Source organism: Stegastes partitus, unplaced genomic scaffold, assembly GCF_000690725.1.
Source record: "Stegastes partitus isolate 25-593 unplaced genomic scaffold, Stegastes_partitus-1.0.2 Scaffold4, whole genome shotgun sequence".
NCBI lineage: Eukaryota > Metazoa > Chordata > Actinopteri > Pomacentridae > Stegastes > Stegastes partitus.
In genome coordinates, this window is record NW_007577735.1 from 1969778 (window position 1) to 1992581 (window position 22804).

At 39.1% G+C, this 22804-nt stretch overlaps 1 protein-coding gene across 1 annotated transcript in view; it reads right to left on the bottom strand.

Moving 5' to 3' along the window:
- Nucleotides 1–22804, bottom strand: part of LOC103355290 (metabotropic glutamate receptor 4-like) — a 190808-nt gene that overhangs the window by 30960 nt on the left and 137044 nt on the right. The window contains exons 4-6 of the mRNA XM_008279031.1: nucleotides 8467–8602; nucleotides 5671–5825; nucleotides 4985–5125 (exon numbers count right to left, since the gene is read on the bottom strand). Coding sequence (XP_008277253.1) covers nucleotides 4985–5125; nucleotides 5671–5825; nucleotides 8467–8602 — 432 coding nt within the window. The remainder of the gene's footprint in view (nucleotides 1–4984; nucleotides 5126–5670; nucleotides 5826–8466; nucleotides 8603–22804) is intronic.

The following is a 22804-nucleotide window of genomic DNA, read 5'->3' on the forward strand; positions in this document are numbered from 1 at the left end:
TAATAGCTTGACCTGACAGCTTTCTTTATTATGCCGTCCTTTCATACCGACAGGACTGAATGTTGCCGCAATGCAAGATAAACACTGTTTTTTACGTGTTGTAAAAGACGGAGGCTAGAACTGCACACTGCAGGCAAAATCATCCCTGGAATGTGTAGTTGTAGCCTCCATCTTTTACACAATATTGCATATGCAGCAATCACGAGTAGGTTTGGGGTACTTTCTATATGCTGCTTATTTCAAATCATCTTATGGAAACATAAATGCTGTGTAATTGCTAAACATGAAAATTCAGTTATATCTAAAGCGTGTGGTAGTTTCTGCATTGACATTATGCATCTTGCCCACATGGATAAATAATTAGGGAGGTTATTCTCTACTTCAAAGGGTTGTTGATGATGATGCTTGTTGCACTCTGGGAATGTAGTGGTAAAATGACCTGTTGATTGCTGGTGGCGATGTAGATCTGAAGCTACAAAGTAAACTTTGTTCTCTGGGGCAACGGATACAAGAACACTAAGCAAGAGAGCAGCAATAGGATGGTAATTATACATCTGCACTCTGTTGTTTTCCCTGCACACAAAATCAGCTACACAGTAACGCCTCAGTTCTGGAAGATGACCTGTTACTATGGTACATAAATCACATGCCAGTGACTGGTATTGTGCGATTAAAAGCTTATTACTAATTAATTAATTAATTAATTCATAATTACATGTCCATCTAATCATGTTAGTACTCGAGGAATATCATTTCTCAGCCTCTGGTGGTCAATTAGTCTTCTGCAGAGTTTTCAAGAGAGGAATTTAGTCTTCTCTACTTATGAAGTGTGTGTGATTTATTTATTTATTTTTTAATTTTTAAAACTGATTTTGTGTAGGCTGTGTTTAGAAAATCACAGGAGCAACGGGATCGTAAGGGTTAAAGTCAGATCTGGAATTTGCCTCCAACATGCCACTCCATATGTTACGGATGGTATAGAATCCACAGTGACTAACAAACATCAGAAGTGGGAACAGGAAATTCTTGTACTGACAAAAGGAACAATGAGGACCATAGTGATAGTACTTGCAAAAGGCTCTGAACGAAATGATTGTTCCTCTTGCCTGTAAAAATTTACTGCGCCCTGGAGGCTACTCAGAGGCAGAAAAGGGGCAGCAGCAATTTGGCTCAAGAGCAGCCACCATGACAACTGATAAATACAGAAATAATTTACGATCGCATGTTCTCCTGAACGTGTGGATTGTTAGGAACATCTGTCTGCTTTGCCAGATGACACAATTGCTTTTCCTGAAAGCTGACAATTAAGTCATTCCCAAACTGGCAAGCTTTGTCTGTTCATCTACTGTACCTCCTTTAGTGTATCTGTTCTGGTATTTGGTCACATTTTCTTTTCAGTTTGAATATACAGTGAAAGCACAGATAAAGAAAATGTACATACACATAGAGAAAAGAAAATACCCTAGCAGAGCTGTATTTATATATATAATTTTACAAGTTACTCACTGTTCAAAAATATTAAAATTGGTTTCATTTCCGCAAAAGTATCTATTTTGTCTGTTTTGGGAAACAACTGTAGAAAAGGTATTTATCCATAAGACAGCAGTGCTGCCTTTGGCCTGCAAAAGGCTCACAGGCCCTATTTTCTTCTGTGTAGTTCAAAGCCTAAATTCCTCTGAAAACAGTCTAAGAATGCATAATTGTGCACACAGAAGCAACTCGGCTGGAATAATTTTAGATGCAATTTTCTTCCCACTCCCAAATGCAGTGGAATTAGGTAGCCTTTTCTGACCAACATTTTACACAGTCATCTGATTTGTTACCTGTAAATTAATGCAGGAAAAACAGAGAGATTTACACCCATCAGCCGCAACAATAAAACCACTGACAGATAAAGGGAATAACGTCATCTTGTTTCAATGCAAAGTTCTGCAGGGAAACCTGGGCTCCTTTTGTGGATGCTACTTTGGCACATAGCAGCTATTTAACCATTGTTGCAGCCATTTAACTAACTATAGCTACAGACCAGTCATACTCATGATGATGTCCCAGATGGCAGCGACTTCTGCCACTGCAAAAACTTCTCAGAAACAGTTCGAGGAACACAACCAAGAGCCAAAGGTGTTGGACCCAGTCTCAAAACCCATTCTCATAGAGCATTCACAGAATACCCTGCAACAAACCCAAAGATCCAATGCCCAGACACTAGAGCAGGGGTGTCCAATCCTGGTCCTCGAGGGCCACAGTCCTCCATGTTTTAGATGTTTCCCTCTTCCAACACACTTGATTCAAATGACCAGGATCATTATCAGGCTTCTGCAGAGCTTGATGATGAGCTGATCATTTGAATCAGGTGTGTTAGAAGAGGGAAACATCTAAAACATGGAGGACTGTGGCCCTCGAGGACCAGGATTGGACACTCCTGCTCTAGAGCCCATAGCATACCCTCAGAAGTTCTATATCTGTTCCCTAGCAGATCAAAACTGTTTTGCCAGCACAAAAGGGAACCTACACAATATTGGGCTGATGGTTTTCATGTTGAGGTTGGGGGTTTGGGTCTGGCCATGAAGGCCCCCATTATTCCATTCATCTTTGATAATCAAAAGTTGTCAAACCCAGCTCATGTCTTACATCCTTAGATGTTCCTTTGAAACCATCAATAAATATGTGCTACATACAGAACCTACAGTGATATCCAGAATATTGTAGCTCCTATTAAAGCGATTAAGTGTTACCACAGAAAATTAGAAAAACTGAGCCCCCTCAGTGTCATCAAATATAAAAAGTTCAGGCCCAGTCGTGGCTGTCGGTTGTGACTTAAGAATTTGGGAAAGAGCCTTTTTAAGCTTTTAAAAAGTGACTGTGGGGGTGTGAAGACATGAATAGAAGAAGTACAAAAAAATCATTTAATGTTGTTATGTTGAGTTATGAAAGTTGAGAGCGGTTCATAATTAGCTGGGAGTGGGTCGTACTTCCCCAGAGAAATCAGAAGAAAAAAATATCAAGAGGTGCATGTCTTTTAGTTTATCATTAAAGTTTAGAAGTGTGATTAGTGATCTCGGAGGGGAATCATTACTGCTTGAAGTGGAAATATGATTGTTCAATAATAACTGAACAAAGACAAATTTCAAAATGGAAAGTTGGTATTAAACATTTAATATTAAACCAAGCGAATGCATCTATCTCTACCATCAGCTGTTTCTGGCAAGTACTGGAGCACTGAGATCTGCCTTTCTCGCAGGTTTTGGGGTTGGAGTGTTAGATTGACATTTTGCCGCCTTCATGTCAACTTATAAGTCAGTCAATTCGCTGAGAATCTCTCTGTGTCAGGCTGAATCTTTGTATTTATGGCAACCATGACTTCATCAAGGTTGCTTCCCATCTCTTGTCAGCAAGGGTTTTTAGTTGCAAATAATTTAGGGTTTGAACTTGAGGCCAGCTCAGTTATGCTAGGTGTTCATCTTGTTACAGTGAGATTGAGTATTTCTTCAGGTTGATCATGCTTTTTTAAACGCTTTCATCGTATCTCCATGTCCTTCATTAAAGATGTTCATTTAATGGCTATTTTTTAAAACTGTAATGGTTCAGGCTTCAAAGATTTTTTGGAGGGAAATGGAGGTTACACCTGAGTAGATGGCAGCCATTACCACAAGTAGAGTGCAGTGCAGAAGTGCAATGGATTTGTAGAGCTTTTAAGCTGAAAACGTCACTTGGTGAAAGTGAACCAAAAACTTAAGCAGGGCAAGTAAGATGGCTAAATTCAGTTGTAATCTCTATTACTTGTCCATGTAAATCTCTGTGGAGTTGGGTCTAGCTGCACATTCGGTGACTTTCATCACAACAAGCTACCCCTGGTCATGTTGTGTGATTGTTAGCGTATATTATTCTTTACAAAAAAAAAAAAAAAAAAACACACACACATTATAAAAGCTGCTTCAAAGATTTCCATTGCCTCTATGCGAATGCAATCTTTGGTAGGTTGTTCACCTTAAATATCCTCCTCCATACTTTTATATAATGCGTGTAACTGAATATGTTTTTGAGTTTGTGTGGTCTGGAGCTAGGTTACGGCAAAAGCACCAATGTCTCAAGGTAGAATGTAAAGCAACGATAATCTTTTGAATATGGAGATTCAGCTTGGTTTTAAAACACCAAAAAAATGACAGATACAGTTCTGTAATATATCATAAAACAGAGCTCAGCAGAAATGTTTCACACCCCCACACAGCTGGCCTGTCCCTGCTTAAGGGAGGGTTAAACATCATATTGCATATTGGTTTTTGAAGGTTACAAACATTTTCAGACACAGCCAGCAATCCAGATCCCCAGATTGTGATGGTAGAAAAGATTGGCATGAGGTGTTTACTGATGCTGGAACACTGGCTGAATAGATGGATGTTTCTCAATAGCATGGAAGAGACAGCTTCTCCAGTGTTGGTTTTTGGGTTTGATTGTGTACGAGACTCCAGCATTCAGACAGCTATATGAGAAATAGATTGCCCAGAAACATTACAGGTGCCGGCTTTAAATCAGTCAGTCTGAACTACTTGAGATGCAGCGTTGCACCGCACAGTGTGGTGGGAGCCAGACTCCGAGAGCCGACTGATTTTAATGACCTGAAAGCCTGTTTCTAATGGGTCTGACTGGATTTTCTATTGATTATGTTTTCGGCGCATGCGGTGGCATAGTATTGTGATTGCTATTGTCGCACACTGCAAATTGAACTAGCCAGCGCACAAGTAATGACAGCATTCATTCCTCTTACGAAATTAGAGATTCCCATTTACTTATCTATACCCATTACACTTAGCCTAAATTAGAGGAGTGTGATCGTTTACTCCCTGATGACAAATAAATGTATCTGTGCATACCAAGTACACACACACACATGGTGTATTCACAGCAGACCCAATCAATATACTCAGTCATTGATCGACTGCTCTGTATTGACCAAGTGCCTTCTCAGCTATTAGCGTAGACTCACTTGTACACTTTTTGATACCAGATCCTTTCTTCACAGCATGCCGACTGAGCTTGCATTGGAAGTTATTCTCCCAAAACTCTGCAAACCAGATATTCCTCCTGTTGTTCTCCAGTGTTCGGCTGATGAAGTAGCGATCAAAACCTGAAAGGAATAAGTGTCTGATGTTAGAATTTGGTCTCTTATGTTTCTACATTTCCAGCAGGCCCAGTTAAGGGCATTGCAATGTAAACTGTGGAATACACACAAATCCAATCCAAATGTCTTTTTCTTAGCCAAACAGTGAAATAAAGGTGGTTTGTTATTGTTGCACCTAGAAAGGAAGCTATTAAAATTACAAGTCTGCTTGTTTTAGCTTGCTGATGATGATTTTTATGTGCTTTACGTGAAAACATTTAAAAGAATTTAAAAAGCCAGTCTGCTGCGGTATTGATTTAATTTGTGTAAAAATCTCTCTAAAAGGTAAATAATAGTAGTGACACAACACTTTATGGATCATGTGGTTGCAAGTAGGCAAAAAATGAAAAGCAGTCTCGTAAAAAATGATCATGTTGAATGTCATACTTCGAACAGAGAAAAGAGATGTGGTTAGTAGAGGCAAACATTCAGTAATAATGGCAGCAAAGGAGCAAAATAATCAACACAAAAATAATCCATTGTGAGTACTCTGTAAGGTAAGGTTTGAGTACCTTTGATGGACTGTCGTTTGGGGAGGATGGTGACGGCACCTTCTGCCATTTCTTCTTGGTTCAGTATTGGGGCAATTTTGGAGCCCCAGCTGTCTGAACCCACCCAGATGAAATGGCCTGTTTGATTGGCCTTCTTAGCTGCTTGGAGGAGCCGCCTTTGGGACAGAGAAGTAGAGCAGTGTGTAAGTGAAGCACATAATGCTGCTTTCTTTTATGTTTTTATTCACACACAGCGATACCGTGCATCACCAATGATCCAGTGTTCCTATTTAAATACACCCTAAAGAGGGAGTGTAGCTGCCATGCCGTGGAATTGAAAAGCCACCACAGACTTGCTGCACAGGAGTTCTTCCTGACTGTGGCAGAATGACACCCTTGCCACATTTGTCCAGGCTTGTTGCCAATGGACGTAAGTTTGGGAAGTCGTAAAAAAACTGCCAACTAGCTTTGCTGTAGCAGCACAGTTACATCAAGGAAGCTTGAGCACAGCAACATAAATTTTAAACACAGCCACCTGGCATGTGAAGCATTACCGACCCCTTATATTGCTCCAAAGATGCCAGGACAAACATAAATATTGAGCATTGCATTGTGTTGTAGACAGCATCAGTCTTTTACATGGCACATACTGTTTTAACAACCCATAAGATTTTTGTAGTTGCATAAAAAAAGGACAGTATAACCTTGTAAAATAATTACATTTTCTTGTATAATGTGGAGTGGGTGAGCAGTGACTCATCCAACTAACCAAATGTCTCTTTACCTTAGTTTTACGACCGCAAGGATTTATGTCTGATTGGTAATGATTTTTCCCAGAGTCTGGTCTCCAGAAATTTTGTGAAATGAGCATGTCTTAAAACGCAATTATGAGCGCCATGTAGGAAAAATGAGAGAAATAGATTTTCTCACTGTCAGGAGACATAACTAGACAGGCTGAGAAGTCTGATGTGAAAATAACACATTGGGACATAAAGGTGTTGTTTAAGGGAGGTCGATGAACATTACCGCTTCGCATCAACTTTGACAGGCTGCCGTCAGTTCCCAACGTTACTGTTAGTAAAAATGTCATTATGTTTCAGTAAAATCTTCATAAAACCTTGTTACTGTGCTAACTGATTTAATTTTAATGAATTAATTTGAAAAAACACATATTCCACATGGTACAATCAAGTTCCTTGCAAGTACATCTTCCTAGATTCAACCGTTAAATGTAGTTTGATGAAAATTTCAAAATGCCCAGAATAATTTATACTGCTGTAAATGAACCAGTTGAAGGAATTAATAAATAGATATTAATAATGATTCAATTAAGTTTGCTTTCGTTCTATTTATTTATTTAAGAATTTGTGTTTATTTCTTTTCACTTTCTCAGGCTATGTTGTTTTCTCACAGAGCTAATACCTTCCTGGCCAGATTATGAAAAGCTAACCCATAAATATTATATTATAATGACACCGAGACGAGGCAGTATTTTTTAATAATCGTATCGTGTTACAGGACTCCATCAAAACAGCTCAGCCTCTTTTACTTTCTTTGTAGGCAATTTTGGGTTCTTATTCGGCTGCTGCAGGCTCACACTGGCTGAGTTCAAGGCTAGAGCAGGCATGGAGCGCTGAAATCCCCCCAGCTTTCTGTAATTACTATATATCCAGACTATTACCCGTTATCAGGACCGGATTAAGTCAATGAGCACTGGGACTTCTGCCCTGGTCACCGTCAAGAGACCGCCCCAAATCACTGCCCACTTCCACTAGGAATTCACTGGCCTACTAACTGGTTGCTGGGAAACATTTTCCCCCTCAAAGCCACAACAGTGCCGCATGTGTTGATTCAGCATGAAACTAATTAATTCATTTTTAATGCAGACGATCCGTCTTAATAATAGATAATGAATTTCAATTGATAGATTTTTGTCCCCACAAGAGAAGCAGGCACAGTCTAACTTTACTTTTCTATAGTAAAGCCAGCTATAATAGAACGGGGACAGTGGAATAGATGCCAAATTGGATTACAAGGCTATTAGTGGGATAGACGGGACACGGGGGACCGGACAAAATATAGAAAACCTTTTCAATGAAACGCTGCTCGACAGTATTTGATGTATAGAATCTCTCCTTTCAGACTGTTACAATAGTACAGATATTATAATATTGAATTGTAATTATTGTGTCTAACAAGTTAACATTATTTTAATATAGCACCTTTTGGATAGTTTGACCATTAAAATGCATCATACTTTATTTGTTAAACATAGGTTTTGTTTAAAAACGGTGATTCTGCAAAGTAATTTGTGTCTAAAGCTGTCAAAAAAAGGAGTTGTGTAAAAACTAGGACAAATTTGCTATAATGTAACATAACAAATGGGATACTAGAAGTCCTCAGGTCCTGCAGTCGTACCAGTTCTTCACTTGATGTGAAAAATATATAAAAATAGAAACATATTTGACATTTATAAGTCATAAATATTAACATGTGGGTAGCAGAATGTATTTTACATGGGAAAAGCAGTTTAATGTCTTTAAACACACAGGAGACATTTGTGACTTTTTAATGCCGGCGGCAAATGCAGCCTCAGGGAGAGATCCTACATTGCTAAACAACATTTAACACTTTAGATGCCTGTTTTGAGTACAGTTTGAAAACAGTTAAACATCAAAATTGAGTGTATTTTTCACTTTAGAAAACCCCCCCCAAAAGAACAGAAACGAGCACGATGAAGCAAGTACCCAGCAGTGGTTGAGATAAGTTGGGATAATCATTATGTTAACTGACAGCACTTCACTTCGCTTCGCTTACCTGATGTCGTCCTCGTTGGCAAAGATGATGACTACTCGAGCATTGGGGTTCTCACTCAGCCTGCGAATGATCTTGTCAAACTCTCCAACCCTTGGCTCACGTGGTATTTTCACAGACTGTGAAATGCACAGGCCACCTGATTGGAAGACACAAGAGAAAGTTTCCAAATTAAAAAGATCTCATTAGCAGAGATTTTTAACTTCAACAGCAAATTAATACGGCAGTTCCAAGTGTGTCGTTTTCAAGCTCTGGGTGATGTCGAGTCTAATTTTCTCTTCTTTTTAACCCACACAAATCTTTTTTTTTTTTTCCTTCCTTCAATCCTCTGGACTTTTTTTTTTTTTTTTATGATAGATGCACTATTAAATGTTCACAGGTGCAGTATTTCACAGCATGAGGGATGCAAGGTATTAAAAAAAAATCTTTCCTTGGACCGCAAGGGGCAACTTGGAGACATGGCTACCCATCAATTCAGGTTATGGTCCTGCCAGTGAGACCAGGGGAATTTGGTAGCATTTCGAAGTACATAAATTTTGTAATTGAAAACTGGTTCCATTTGTTCAGAGTCATTTTTCTTATTACACAGGTTGTTTAATTTTATCCAACCTACAAATTACTGTTTACTAAGATTTTCTAACTTCTGGTTCTTGGCTAAAGATCGGCCTATCTTTAATAGAGAGGCAGAGCAAACAAACATGAAGTGGAGATCTATCCAATTTAATTAGTCAGTTAATTACTTGCTGGTAAACCTACAGTATTGTCCAGTGGAATTGATTAGTTTATCTAGTTAGACACTGGCCAGCACAATGCCAACACATAATTCTCCACAGATCAGTTTAAAGAGCATCCTCACCTTCTTAGAAAGGCTCATCTATTGAACACAAGTCTAGAGGCAGCAGGGGACTTCCCCTAGTTAGCAACAAGCAAAGGCTTTTTAATTCCCAATGCAGCATTTCAGGATAACTGTTTTGTCACTCTGCCAAAATGCCAAAGAGAGTATATGCATGCTAATGAATTTCCCTTTCGTGACCCAGTACAAAGCCGGCCCAATGAACAATCAATGCATGAATAATACCCTCTAGTCCAGTTCATGGCAGCCAGACTCACACCATAAAACAAAGCCTGAGCCCTGCTCAGATACAAATAGGTTGGGAAACTGGAAATATGAGTAAAGAACAGGGGATGCCATTAAATTAACGATGATGTTGGGCTGCTTCGCTCATGGGTACAAAAAGTCATATCCGCTTAAGTCAGTGAGGGGCTTCAGTCAGTGACCTGCACTATTGTTCTGATTGTACACTCTGGATGAATTTAATGATGTTTCCTCTTTCCTCAAATCCCTGGTTTTGCTCTTCCACCGAGGTTGTTTTTCAGAAAGGCTGGGTATATAGGTTTCGTGTGGTCATGCATGTCACAAGGAGAACACAACAGTTCTGGCTTATATAAACATTCACTTGGCCGGTTAATGGATTAGCAGTTCCTTCACTAGAGGAACAGATTCATTTCTTTGTGTGTACTGGCCCATGTCTTGTTGTTGTGTGAGGATGGGGGATGTTTCCATTAGGCAAGACCCTTTTTTTCTAGCTCCTTCTTATTCCCAGGGTGTCAAATAATACCATTTCGTCAAAGCCTCTTGAGTCTGATAGACACGCACAAGGGATCCTTTTGCGTCATTGCCACCTACGTCAATATTACATGTCAATAGATGAGTAGTTTGTCCAGTTTAAAATATGGTGGAGAACACATAAGTTACTGTGCTTAGGTTTGTGTGGCATGTCAGACCAGTAATTTTTCCACTTGGTTTTTATTTAGTCTCATTTTTGCTTGCCATTTGGATAAGCGTAGGCACCAAAAACACTTGGTAAAGTTTAGGCAACGACCACGGTTTTAGGTAAAATTTCACAACATTAATTGCATGTTACAAGACAAACTGCATGTTATCTGAAAACAATCAGTGATATTGATGTGATATTTGGTGAAATAATTATGGTGTCTATTTCTGACATTTACAGTTTTTTGTTGGTGTAACAGACTACCCTGCACTTTGAAAAATGGTGTAACCAGTGTGTTCATACATACATAAGAGTTTTGACAGCAGCAGTGATGAGTTCAGAGGAAGACCACAACCCTGCAGCTATAAAATATCACAATGAATACAAATTTGCCATTCAGTAGTCTGGAATTTCCAAGTTTTCATAGCAGAGATTATACTCAGTGAGCAGGTGCCAGATCTAACTACAGTTCGTATACTCAAAAGTCATCCATTTGCATTTCATACCAACATGTCAGTCTTTAAATTCATACTGGAGGCATCATTTTCTTTCTCTGTGTTCATTTTGTTTTCATTTCATGTGTTATTTTTATGCAAAAGTAAAATAGGTTATTGTGAAATACTCATTTTAAAAGACTGAATATCAGTGGTAAGACTGTGTGTAAAGATATAAGGCCAAAACTGTGTGTAAGCGCAGCATACAATGATGCCTGCTCTGGTGTTGCTGGTGATGTGACATAATCTTTGATATTGCTTCTTCGCCTCTCTTTCTACAAATAGCGTTAAGATTATTCTTGCAAGGAGAATGATATGCAAATGGTTGATACATGGCATAGCTGTGTCCATTTCGGGCCCCATTCTGGGAGAGGATATGGTTGATACATGTACTGAGGTGAAAACAGAGCCATGTTGGTACACTTTCTGCCTGTGTGCGTTCACATACTGTAGAGGAACTATGCACGGTTTTCTGTACGCCTTTCTGAACAATAAGTGGATCTAAATGTGTGGAGGAATGCAAGAAACAGTTAGCAAATAAAGCGTTTCGTAGCTCACAATATTTGCATACCTCTCTCCAATCTAAGAGCTCCTGATTGTGGAGTCTTTGATTAAACTGAAGCAGAGATTTATCTGTGTACCTCTCTGTGTCATTACACTTACACCACATGGGGAATTTTTCAGTGGCATGCTAGCAACTCTGCTCTCAGAGACTCTATCAATCATTAGATTCTATGTCTTTGCGCCACTGGTACTTCAGTCCCGTATTCCCCCAACATCTGCTATATGGAAGCAGAGCACTCAGCCTTTCCTTCTCTCCTCACATCACGGCAGCAGGCTGCAGCATTGCTTTACTTCCAGAGAGAATAGCGGGTGGACCAGGGGATAGAACACCAGCCTCTGGGAACTGCAGCACGCTGAATAGGGCCCTCCACGGGGCCACTGTTGTAACTCTGTTAGCAGTATAGGGTAGACATTGTCATTTGTTTTATTGTGGACATCTGGCATCTGTCCATCTCTAAGTATAGAATGGTTTAGGAAAAGACGCCTTGACTTGAGGACCTCAGCTCAAGTCCCAATTCAAGAAGCAGCCACAGAGCAGGACACTCTCTACCTTTTGCTGACTTTATTCTCTTATATATCCACTAAGGACGTAAAAGGGCTGACATATCTTACACATGTTGGTTCAGTTCTGCCCAGCTGCTCCAAAATGACTTTTTCACACACCCTAAGTGGCTTTTAATTGGGATAATTATAGGTCTTGCTTATTGCATATTTTATTTTAATATTATCTAATGAAACAAGTCTCTCTACTAGAATCCGATTTTCAATAAGGCACTTTGCCTGATTCCACTTTGCCACTGGACAGGATGTAATTAGGGAGCCGTACTTTAAAACTCCCCCCACTTCTTTTCTACAAACCACTTCCTACCACTTTCCTTTATCCGAACCAGGCCACCTACCTTACCTTGTGAACATAACAACATTCAGGCAAAGACAATTAAAAAGCAATTAATTACAAGTGTGTAATAGCTCTAAAAAAAAAAAAAAAAAAAAATGTGGTTTGACACTCAAGTCTCCAGATACATACCGAATCATCTAGTGATTAATTGTGGATATACATTAAAATTAACTTTAAATCATCTCTACAGATTAATAATCACTGGCTTGTGTAAGAGCAAATGTAAGAACTGGGTTATGCTTTTCGCCACACAAAACATGAATTAATCGGTGAGTGTAGCTCGGGTGCTAATTTTCCTCATGACATGTTGCAGTTTGTCAAAACCCCACGAGGTTAGCTGATAATTAAATTTAACAAATGCACTGTCCACTGCTGCTCCCTTTATGCTACATCTGCTTCAGCAAACTTCATGCGCAGTGTGTTTCTCTTCTAATGCTCATCCTATACAAGCCTTCACATCTAAAATCCCCCTCTAAAAATATCTGCCGCTCAGGAGGCTGCAGGCCTCCTTTCGTGTCTTCCATTGTCAACTCCAGTCTCAGCTCTACTAATGGCTCAGAACACTAATATTCCTTCTCATCTGACACCCGTGGGAGAGGTAGTGCTGCCATTAACATTAAATATGCCCCGGCACTGTGGCTGATTGCAGCACAGCTCATGTGCCTGGTGAACAGTAGTGCAGAAGCACACAAAATACACCCAGATGGGTGGTGTGTTGAAGGTACAGGTATATAAATAGCCTGTTTATTGGGATCCCCTTAGAGGAAATACCTACGCAAACAGACTTAATTTGTAGCTGGAGAACATTGATAGCAAAAGAACTAAACCAAACGAATGCTGCTTCTACAGAGTGTGTATTGCTTTCCGTTGCAGGATGCATGAAAAATGTCACTTTCTCTTAATGTAAACATCTTCCCCCTACTGCAGGTGCTACCTTTGCTGCATGGCAGCAAATGACTTACTATCTTGCAGACACAATCAGTTCATAATTACAGAGCCAGTCTGAGCAGCACTGAGCTTTGAATTCCCACATGCTTTGAACAGCAGTGTTGTTCCATCAATCCACTGATAGTTCCCTTTATAGTGCCTTGCTCCCGACCAGCAGTCGAACGGACAGATCAGTAGCATTCAGCTTCAGTGTTGTGATCGCAGTGCTTCCACAAATACCGTCTGAGGAGATCAAAGTAATGAAAAACGTCAAGAACAAAAACAAGGTGATGTGGATTTCACTAAATAGGGAGATAAATAATATCCCCCTGCCCAATGTACTACATTGTATACCTAATGATTTATGCAAATCAGTTGATCAGAAGCCTGTGATAAACTGGCAGCTTGTCCAATTTTTCACTGCCTTTCATCCATTGCATGCTGGGACACTCTGGGACATGCTGGATGGAATTGATTTTAGGCAAGAAAAAGAACAGTACAGGTAAAACCCTGATCATTCCTGGTAACAAAATGTTACCCTAGATTACCTGCGGGAAGTGTGCTGTGCTTTGATATTGGTACATTATCTATTTTTACAGATTGTGTGTTTCCTCTGTCTACTGAATAAAGTGAGGAAGTGTGAGGGAGTGAAATGGAAAAGAGGGGTCTGGACTCTGATCATTAGGGAGACTGACCCTGAACTGAAAAGGCCCAGGTTCTGCTCCTGGTTCTGACAACCACCCTGCTAAAGTGTCCTGGAGCAAGACACTAAATCTCCCCCCAGTGTCCCTGAGGTGCTGCTATGTCGCTGATGCTGCGCGCTCACCTCAATGTGCAGGACTGAAATGAATTTCTCCTGAGGGGATCAATTACAGTATAATATCCCATTATAATTATCATAGAGTGCTGAGCCACAGAGATGCCCCAAACTAGCAGAATTCTTGTAATACAACATTAAGAGTATAGCTCAGATGAGTTAAAGGCAGTAACTGGCCAGCTCTGGCCTGCAACATGTGGAAAACAATATGGATGAAGTAACTACTAGTGAGATTATTCAGTTACACAGGTAGAGATTGCACATTACTTGAACTACATGAATGGCTTTCATATTATAGAGAGAAGATGAATGGCCCCTATTCCACCTATGTATCGATGCAATTTGTCTTTATTATGGCGAGCATGTGCGTCATTTTTCACATCTATACCCTTTATCTACTCCATTCCATCAAAGCAGTCTTCCCACAGTAACGCCGTGGTTGTATGTGTGTACACGGTGCATCTTCATTTAAAATTCATTTCAAACACAATGATGTGTCTGAATGCATTTTCTGCACAGCCCGGACAACTTATCAGGGACTTGCTGAGTCTACAGGTTAATATCAGAGAGCAGCTTTGAGCTGGATCATGTGATGAACCCCAGGTTCACTATTGTGTACTGCAGGGAAAATGAGACTGAACCCTGTTTAGTGCGAGGCTGGTGGGAATTTCTTAGATACGCCTGAACGGCACGCAAACTGTCTTTGCTCTGTTAGTAGTAAATAGCTTTACTGGAGAACAGATTAGATACATACTGACAGACCAGGAGAATAAACAGACCTGTATTATCTACTGAAATTAAATATAGTGTCATTGCAATAAATTATAAATGGTTTGGTTGTTGACAAAGTGTTTTCTGGATCTACTCTGTTAAATTTGGTCTTCATAATGCTAAAAGGTGCATTCTGTCACTTAATTTACAAATAACAAGGCAAAAATGTAGATCCACAACATCAGTTTGGCCAAAAGGGATATTGTACACATTCCACTTGAGTCCTTTTCAAAAATGTACCCTTAAAATATCATTTTAGAATGAATGCTATAAACATCTAAAATGCCATATATATCTATTCATGTATTCTGTTTTCATTTATTAAATTTAGTCATGCATGTCCAGGGTTTCTTAGACAGACAAAACAACTTAAATGTTCCCTGTGCTTCCCAGCCAGAGTCTTAAGACTGAAAATAGGTCATTTGAGACATTTTAAATGTTTGTTAAACAAAGGCCGTGGAAGTTTCAGTCCAGTCTATTTATAATTGTAATTATTCAGTAGTTTTCAACTCATTTTACACTAAAACAATTTGACAAATAAAACAAAAATATGATTTATTTAAGCATATGAATCATTGAATGTGTTAAATTAAAAATATTCAGGATTTTCTGTCTATTGTTCAGTACAACAAATTAAATTAAATTTCTTCTCTTGTATATCAATAACCCACAAGCCACGCAGTTCACCTGTAACGTGGCTTCGTTATGTTACTGACAGAAATGATGCTGGTGAATATTTGGGTTTCAAAGGAACAGAAGATGAAACAAGATGATAGGAAGCAATTTTCCACATTGTTGTGGGGTCTTTTATAGTGGATTTCAAATTACGGAGCGATGCTCTGATGTTAATGAGAAAGACGTCTGCATGGCGATGTGTGAAATTAGATGGAATTAAAAGGACTGTGATGCACCATACTGTATGTGTTCTGTAGTGGGATTATACCCTCATTACTATAGAAGCTATATCTCAAATTACAATCGCTTTCATGATTGCATTTATCAATAACCATATGTTTATATGCTATATCACATAGGCAGAGCGATATTTTGTTTTCACCTTGACTGTTTACCAGATTTTAAAACCATTTTCCTGCATAAACTTCTATTCTATAATTTATAATTTTATGACAATCTGCCGAGAAAGATAGCATAATATGATCAGAGGGCGTAATCCTAAATGTGCACAGTGGTGAAGCGCTTTCAGTCTGATATTTTAAGCTATGCAGTACAAAGGGCGTTTAGAAAAAAAAAAAAAGGAAATCTGAACATCTACAGTCAGTTTTATAACTGGGTAGAATCCATGTACTGAGGAAGATCGGGTGATGCAAATGGAAGCTCCAGCTACTGAATAGACCATGTTATGTTTCTTAACCATCTTTCATTCTTATTCTGATTACACTATGGCTTCAGGTAGGATAGGATAAAATGGTAATTAATGCAGACACAATGTGTCCATTTATTCTTTAGCCCTTTCGGTGAACAGGTCATTTAATTAGCGATGATCTGAGGGCAGAGCTTTATAATAGAATGGTACAAAACCATTAAGCATTTAAGGACTGATCCTGATTTTAACCATTATAGTCCGTGCTAATGGCTTAAATAATGGATGGCACTGTCCGTCTGTCTGACATTGTTTTGTCAGTCCACTCGGCAGTTTGGTTCTGGCTGCAATATAACAGTAAAATGTTGTATATTACATTAACAATAATTTCCAATTACTGTGTTGATCTCCTGACAATTTCTCGAGCTGATTGATTGATATCCTTTATCTAATCAGCGAAACAAAACACCTGAGAGCGAGGCACTCATTTGCAATGGTGCCCTGAGAATATACAATGAAATCAGTCATGCAAGTATAAAGTTGTAGACTAAAGTATCAACTTTCAAAAGAGGAGCATTCATTATAGAAAACATAACTCAACAGAGATTTTTGTTTGTTTGTTTTTTTTAAGTCCTGAAGGCATTTAACCAATATTTCTACATTTTAAAAGTGATGGCAGATACCATGGTAGGTAATCTAGAATGGCTTTGTAAATTAAAAACAAGACAGTGTTGTTCCCTTCAGGAGGCAAGTGATGGTCACCTTACTTGCACATACAGAATACAATGATGGGTCCCGAAAGTGTCACCTGTAATAGATCTAAGAGCACTGTAACATCATCTAGTATCTAGTTGCCTGAGGGTATGGATAGGAGCATGCATGTAAAACACATCTGCTTAATCAAGCACTGATAAAAAATGCTGCCTGAACAATTTGAGTTCTACTGCTGAAAGTGAGGCATTAACTATTTCTTTAAAAACAGGCCTCATTTAAGTTCAAGTTTCTTCATCAGTTCAATATAGGTTTGAAAAGATCATCTAACCAGTACACAGGTACTTTTAACATGGGATTTGGAATTTGAGTTACAGTTATGATTCCAAATGTAAAACATACAGAATTCACTTTGCAATCTGGTGAAAAGCATGTAATTCGTCTATTCTAGATTTAATAAAAGCCTAAGATTAATCAAGGTCAAAAAGCCAAACAAAAAGCCAAATAAACCTGACTTCACATTGGACAAACGTTTGTCAAAAGGGAGCACTCATAAAGAAATAATGGTGTCATCAGCGTAACAATGAATGGAGCAGCTCAATATGCTTCTTATGACCAAAAACATACAACAGCAAAACGATATCAATACTTCTTATGTTGGCTGCATGATAACAGAATCAGTGAAGGAAAAATCTTTTGCTTGCTTTGCTTTGCTTGCTTTACATTCCCAAAAACTATTGTGGTTTTTGCTAATTATTAAACACTAGAATGCCAACGAGCTAAACTTCGATGGTGAACTTGATAAATATAACTTACCAAGCACTGTACTGTACGTATTAGCGTGCTGACATTTGCATTTACCTCAAAGATAATCTGAGGCTTCTCAACCTTGTGTGCGCGGCCTCCATTGATTTCAGTGTAAACATGTTTTAAAGACGGCTTTGCACCAAGAGTTGATGCAGTTAAATCCAAACGGACAGCTTTTCATTATTATAATAAACGTAAAGAAGGGGAGCAACTACGGTCACTATATTTTGGACTAGCTGCTAAATTGACTCTTATGAACTGCAAGGCTCTAATCTTTGGTCCATGGAACAATAAATAAATAAATATCCACTCAAGCTTGTATTGATGACTCTGCTAATGGTCTGGGAAAGTGTATATGAGACCACAAAAGCATGGAACTGTAGCTACACTCCTGGCCTCAAAGTTGATGGATCAACTCAAAGTATTTGTTGGCATAGCTATTTTCTTAAGCCAAATGGCTACCAGTCCTGGTATTACATCTGTCAGCAACTCTGCTCTGGTATCAGTGCGCTGTAAGTCCCCAAGGGAAATGGACCCACTTTCTATTTATCCCCACAGTGCAGGGGAAGCTCACGGAGGCCAAGAGGGCAACAGTGACAGAACGTGCTGTTTTCAACATGTTATTTATCCACCTCAAACTGGTGCATGCAGCATCTCCACTGCTATGTATTTCTGCTCGAACCAGAAGCGCACCATCATGTAAGGAAAAATAAAAAATAGTTACTCTTGTGTATCTCTGTCATGACTAAAAAGTTGAACATTAATTTCATATTGTGTTTTGCGTTAAGGTTCCCTCCAGTTTGAATGGAGACCACACAATATTCCTGTGTATTAGTGTTATTGCTGCATGGTCAATAAATCACCTCATTTTCTGAAATTACACTTAGAAGAAAGAAGTTACAGTTCAATGTAAAAACACTAATTATCAGAATCAAATTTGGTCTATTAGGACCTATTGTGTACTCACATTTCTCTGTCATTATGCCTGTTTTCAGTACAACCGTGTGTTCAAAATCAACTGTGAAACATTGTTGCTGCCACGACAAGGATGAGCACCATTTATTGACTACCATGACTTACATAAAAAACGATTATTCCCACTCGGTGGTGTAAGCACAAATGATTTGTCGTGTCGGCAAGAGCTTCAGAAATCCAACACTGCCCTATTTTTCAGCAGCTGTGAAGTTCTTAACTGTAATAATAGCAAAGTTTTTGTACACGCTTTGCAGTTTGACCTGAGGATACACACTTCATCTATAGACATTTTGATAATGTTTTTCAGTCTTTAGGAGAGAATAGTATCTTCTTTTTCTTGCTCATTGTCAGCCATTGTGGGCTTTTTGCTGGAGAGCGTGTTGTTTTTTCAGTTCCCAGATCGCGAATAAGAAAAAAATCTACATGACTGCGGGTTCTAGGGCAACTATAAATTAGATTTCAGAATGACTGAATGACATTTTCTTTCTGAGTGCAAATGATTTATAAATCAAAGGCAGACCTCTAAGCACTGTGAAATGAGCTTTTCTGCACCGTGGTAAAATGACTCACCTGACAACCATGGGACGTTCCTCTTACCACGGAGAATCCGCATAGCAAGGCTCTTGCTGTGAGAATGTTGTTAAACCTTAGATGAAGAGTTTAAAGTTTATGCTGCTTCGTCTTGTGAGGCAAAGCCAGCATTTGTAGTGCTTTCTAGTCAGGCGTGGGCACTGTTGAGGAGCTGCAGTACACCTTGAGGGGCACTTTCTCACATTGTCCAAGAACTGCTGAAAACGTTCCTGCACCTGCATTTGATGTCGGGCTGTCTATCAAGTGATATGCTGTTCTCAGTTGGTAGCGTACATTTCTGGCAGCAGATGAGTGAAATAATGGTTGACATTCTGGATTTAAATCTCTTCGCACATGACAGCTTCTTTATCAGTGCCTCAGATGTGATAAATGGCTTCTTGGCTTTGCTGCCATTCTTCAGCGGAGCCTGCTGATACCGCCGGCAGCAAGTTCTGTGTGGTCACGGGCAAACAGTTGTCACCGCTATAAGGGGTCTGTGGTGGTTTTGTTCTTATTGTAAACATGCTTATTACTCCATTAATGTTTACTTGCGTGCGTATGGCTGTGCTCATTGTTGTGCTAGCAACTCTTAAATGGCAGAATAATTGTTTTTCTTTTTTAATGATAAGCTCAAATCGAAGGTTGCTATTAAGTTAAGCTGCTCATTCCTATTAACCAACTATTGTAAAGCTATAAAAGTCTGGATGAGAAATTCCAGTTGATGTATGTATAGGGAAAAAAAGTATTTGTAACAAAAACAATGCATGTGTTGAGTGTCAAAATCAAAATTGTAACTTCAACGTTACACTGTGTGGAAATTTGGAGTGTGCAGGTTTACACACACATCTCAGATTTTTATAGCAAATATGTTCACAAAATCACTTTTTGTTTCTATACATGCACAATTTTTGAAAATACAAATCTTTTCTAAACTTGCACAAACTGGACAACAAATAACTGTTGATAGACTTTAGATTGTTTTTGCTGTTTTCCAAGCACAAATTCCACATGTCTACTCATTCCAAAATATGAGCATTTGATGCATTTCTGTGTCATATGTGACATCAGCTTGAATAGCTATACTGTTTGCATCATTATTTGCATAAATCAAGAACCAAAAGATATCACCTTAGGACATTCTAATAGTTCTTAAGAACTACTTACTGAACTCTGCATGTGGCAGCAATTTCACCAAGTACAAAGTTAAGCTTTTGAAATAAGGCAAGAAACAGGGTTTTTACATTTGCAATAAAGCTACTGCAGTCAGAAAAAAATAGGCTACATGATGATGTGTTTCAAATATAACCATCACCTCCACCAGAAGGCTTGTTATAATATATTCCGAACATTGAAAAACACAAAGTAACCCCGATAATGTAGGTGTAACTTCATCAAACACTGACTGAAAAAGCAAATAAATGTTGTAAAAACAGCAAGTGAAAACTTAAAATATTACAATAACAGTAGTCCAACGGGCCTTGAGCTTTAAGTCAGCACCAACCCCTTTAACATCCTAATGCAGACTTTTGTTCCTCTCTTGTAATGCCGTGTTATCGGAACACCAATAACTGAGGTGATGATGGGCTACTCAGCTTGCTGGAAGACGCCACTACTGGCCCATGGGAATGATGCACCGTGTTAACGCTTTTTTAATGATATGATTAACGTCCAAACTGGGTGATTTGAATACACAGATATACTGCAGGTTTTGACATGTCTTTGAAAAATGACCCAATCCCTGAATAGACCCATCGTATGCCATAGCTCTTGTGAAGTAGTGGAACAATTCCTGTGTATGAAGCTCAGTCTGAGAACACCAGTGCAGATTAAAATCAGAAGAAGGATGCATTGGGGTTGATATACTAAGCCATTACAAATGACAAAGTATTATTTTCAGAACTGTGTTCCAAGTATACGTACCAAAGAAAAATTGCCCACGCTTGCTTCTTTCCTAAATGTGCAGCACCATCAGACTGCACCAAGGTTCACAAGTGTCCCCTAAGCTGCAGCGAGCTCCAACTACCTGAAGGTCCATCCATTGTGTGATAAAGTGTCCTCACCTTTAATATTGCCTCTGCAGGCCCCAGGACATGCCGAGGCCAGAGCTGTCTTGTAGGGCATACAGCTCCTCTAAGATACAGTAATGAACAATCCTCAGATGGATACTCCCTTTTGTTGAATTGCTATTGTGCAAAAAAACAGTGGTCTAAATGCCTCAAGCCTCACAGGTTAAATATCTCCAGCTATGCAATACAGCTGTGTGAATTGCTCAATTTCAAACATAAAAAGTAATCTTCACACACTCTGCTAACTATCTTCTTTTCTCTGAGTGACAAACCATTTTAGTGCAAACAAAGTATTCGATGGATAACTGAGAAACTTTAAGCTGATAAAGTCAACGCACAGATTCGAGTTTGGTGACGTGAGTGGAAGTTGGGGGCCATTCTGTCATGCTGCGTTGGCAAGTTTCTGTGACATGATAGAGATAAAGCACATTATGCAAATAGAAGATCTGTGGCATAGTCTTGATAATCATTTTCTCTCTACACACCTGCAGCTAAAACCCTTCATTGATTTTCAAACTGTCTGAGGGAACCGAGTTCCAGGTGGTTGAAAGTAACATAAAGGAGCTTTCGGAAATGTAGCTGTGACAGTTTTAAAGACATGAAACCATTGCCGAATGCTGCAAACTGCTAATCAAACAAGGTAATGAACAGTGGAAAATAGAGAAGTACTAAACGACCAGAGAAGCATAACAGAGCTACAAAAAACAGGAGGAAACCCACCAATCTGGTACTGTATGAGTTTAGGTAATTACTTCTTCTTTTCTTTGCTAAACTCATCCCAAAAGTTCAACGTATAGTGCATGAGTGTCTTGAAAAAGTACATAATGTTTACATTTGTTTTGACACACGTCTGAATTACGCATTTTCTGTTGTTTAATTAAAAGCATGTAGCTGTTGAACAAGTGAACTGCTCTGTGGCCTGCAGCATGTATATATAGCTGTTCTCTCACATTACTGACAACTGTTCTGTTGTCTTTGAGCAATGGATGCCCATAAGGTCGTATAAATAAAGTCAGCAGGTGAACAGCTCTCCAGTAATGAGTGAAATGCCAATGATTCACAATTAAAAAGTAAATTCTCTAAATTAACCTTCAGAGACCCAACGCAGCATTCATCAGTATTCAACGAGGCCTGAAGCAGGAGGAGCAGCTGTCTAAGCTCTGACAGGGATATCCTGTGTTTAACAAGTTGAGCCACAGGGACATGAACTCCTCATTGCCTTCCTTCCTTCCTTCCTTCCCTCCTTCCCTCCTTCCTTCCCTCCTTCCTTCCTTCCTTCCTTCCTACAACGCGTAATTCCATTAAGAAACTATATCATACAGAAAATTCTGCTGAAGCTACACATTTGCATAACTCCAATTGTTTATTTGTTCCGGCAATTCTTATTATCACAGCGGAATGAAAATTAGACATGAAATCAATTCATTATACCAAGTGTGTTGCTTTTTTTTTTTTCTTGGTCATAGTAACAGCTTGATCATCGCCACAGCAACATGAGCTCCTGAGGTGCATTGCGATAACATCACGTATTGTATTGCACAAACAAAACATTACTGAAAACTCCTACCTTTCTCATGGCTTTTCAGGTTAATGAGTATTCCAATCATTCCTCTTGGCATTTCCGTCATGACAAAGGTTGCAGTAC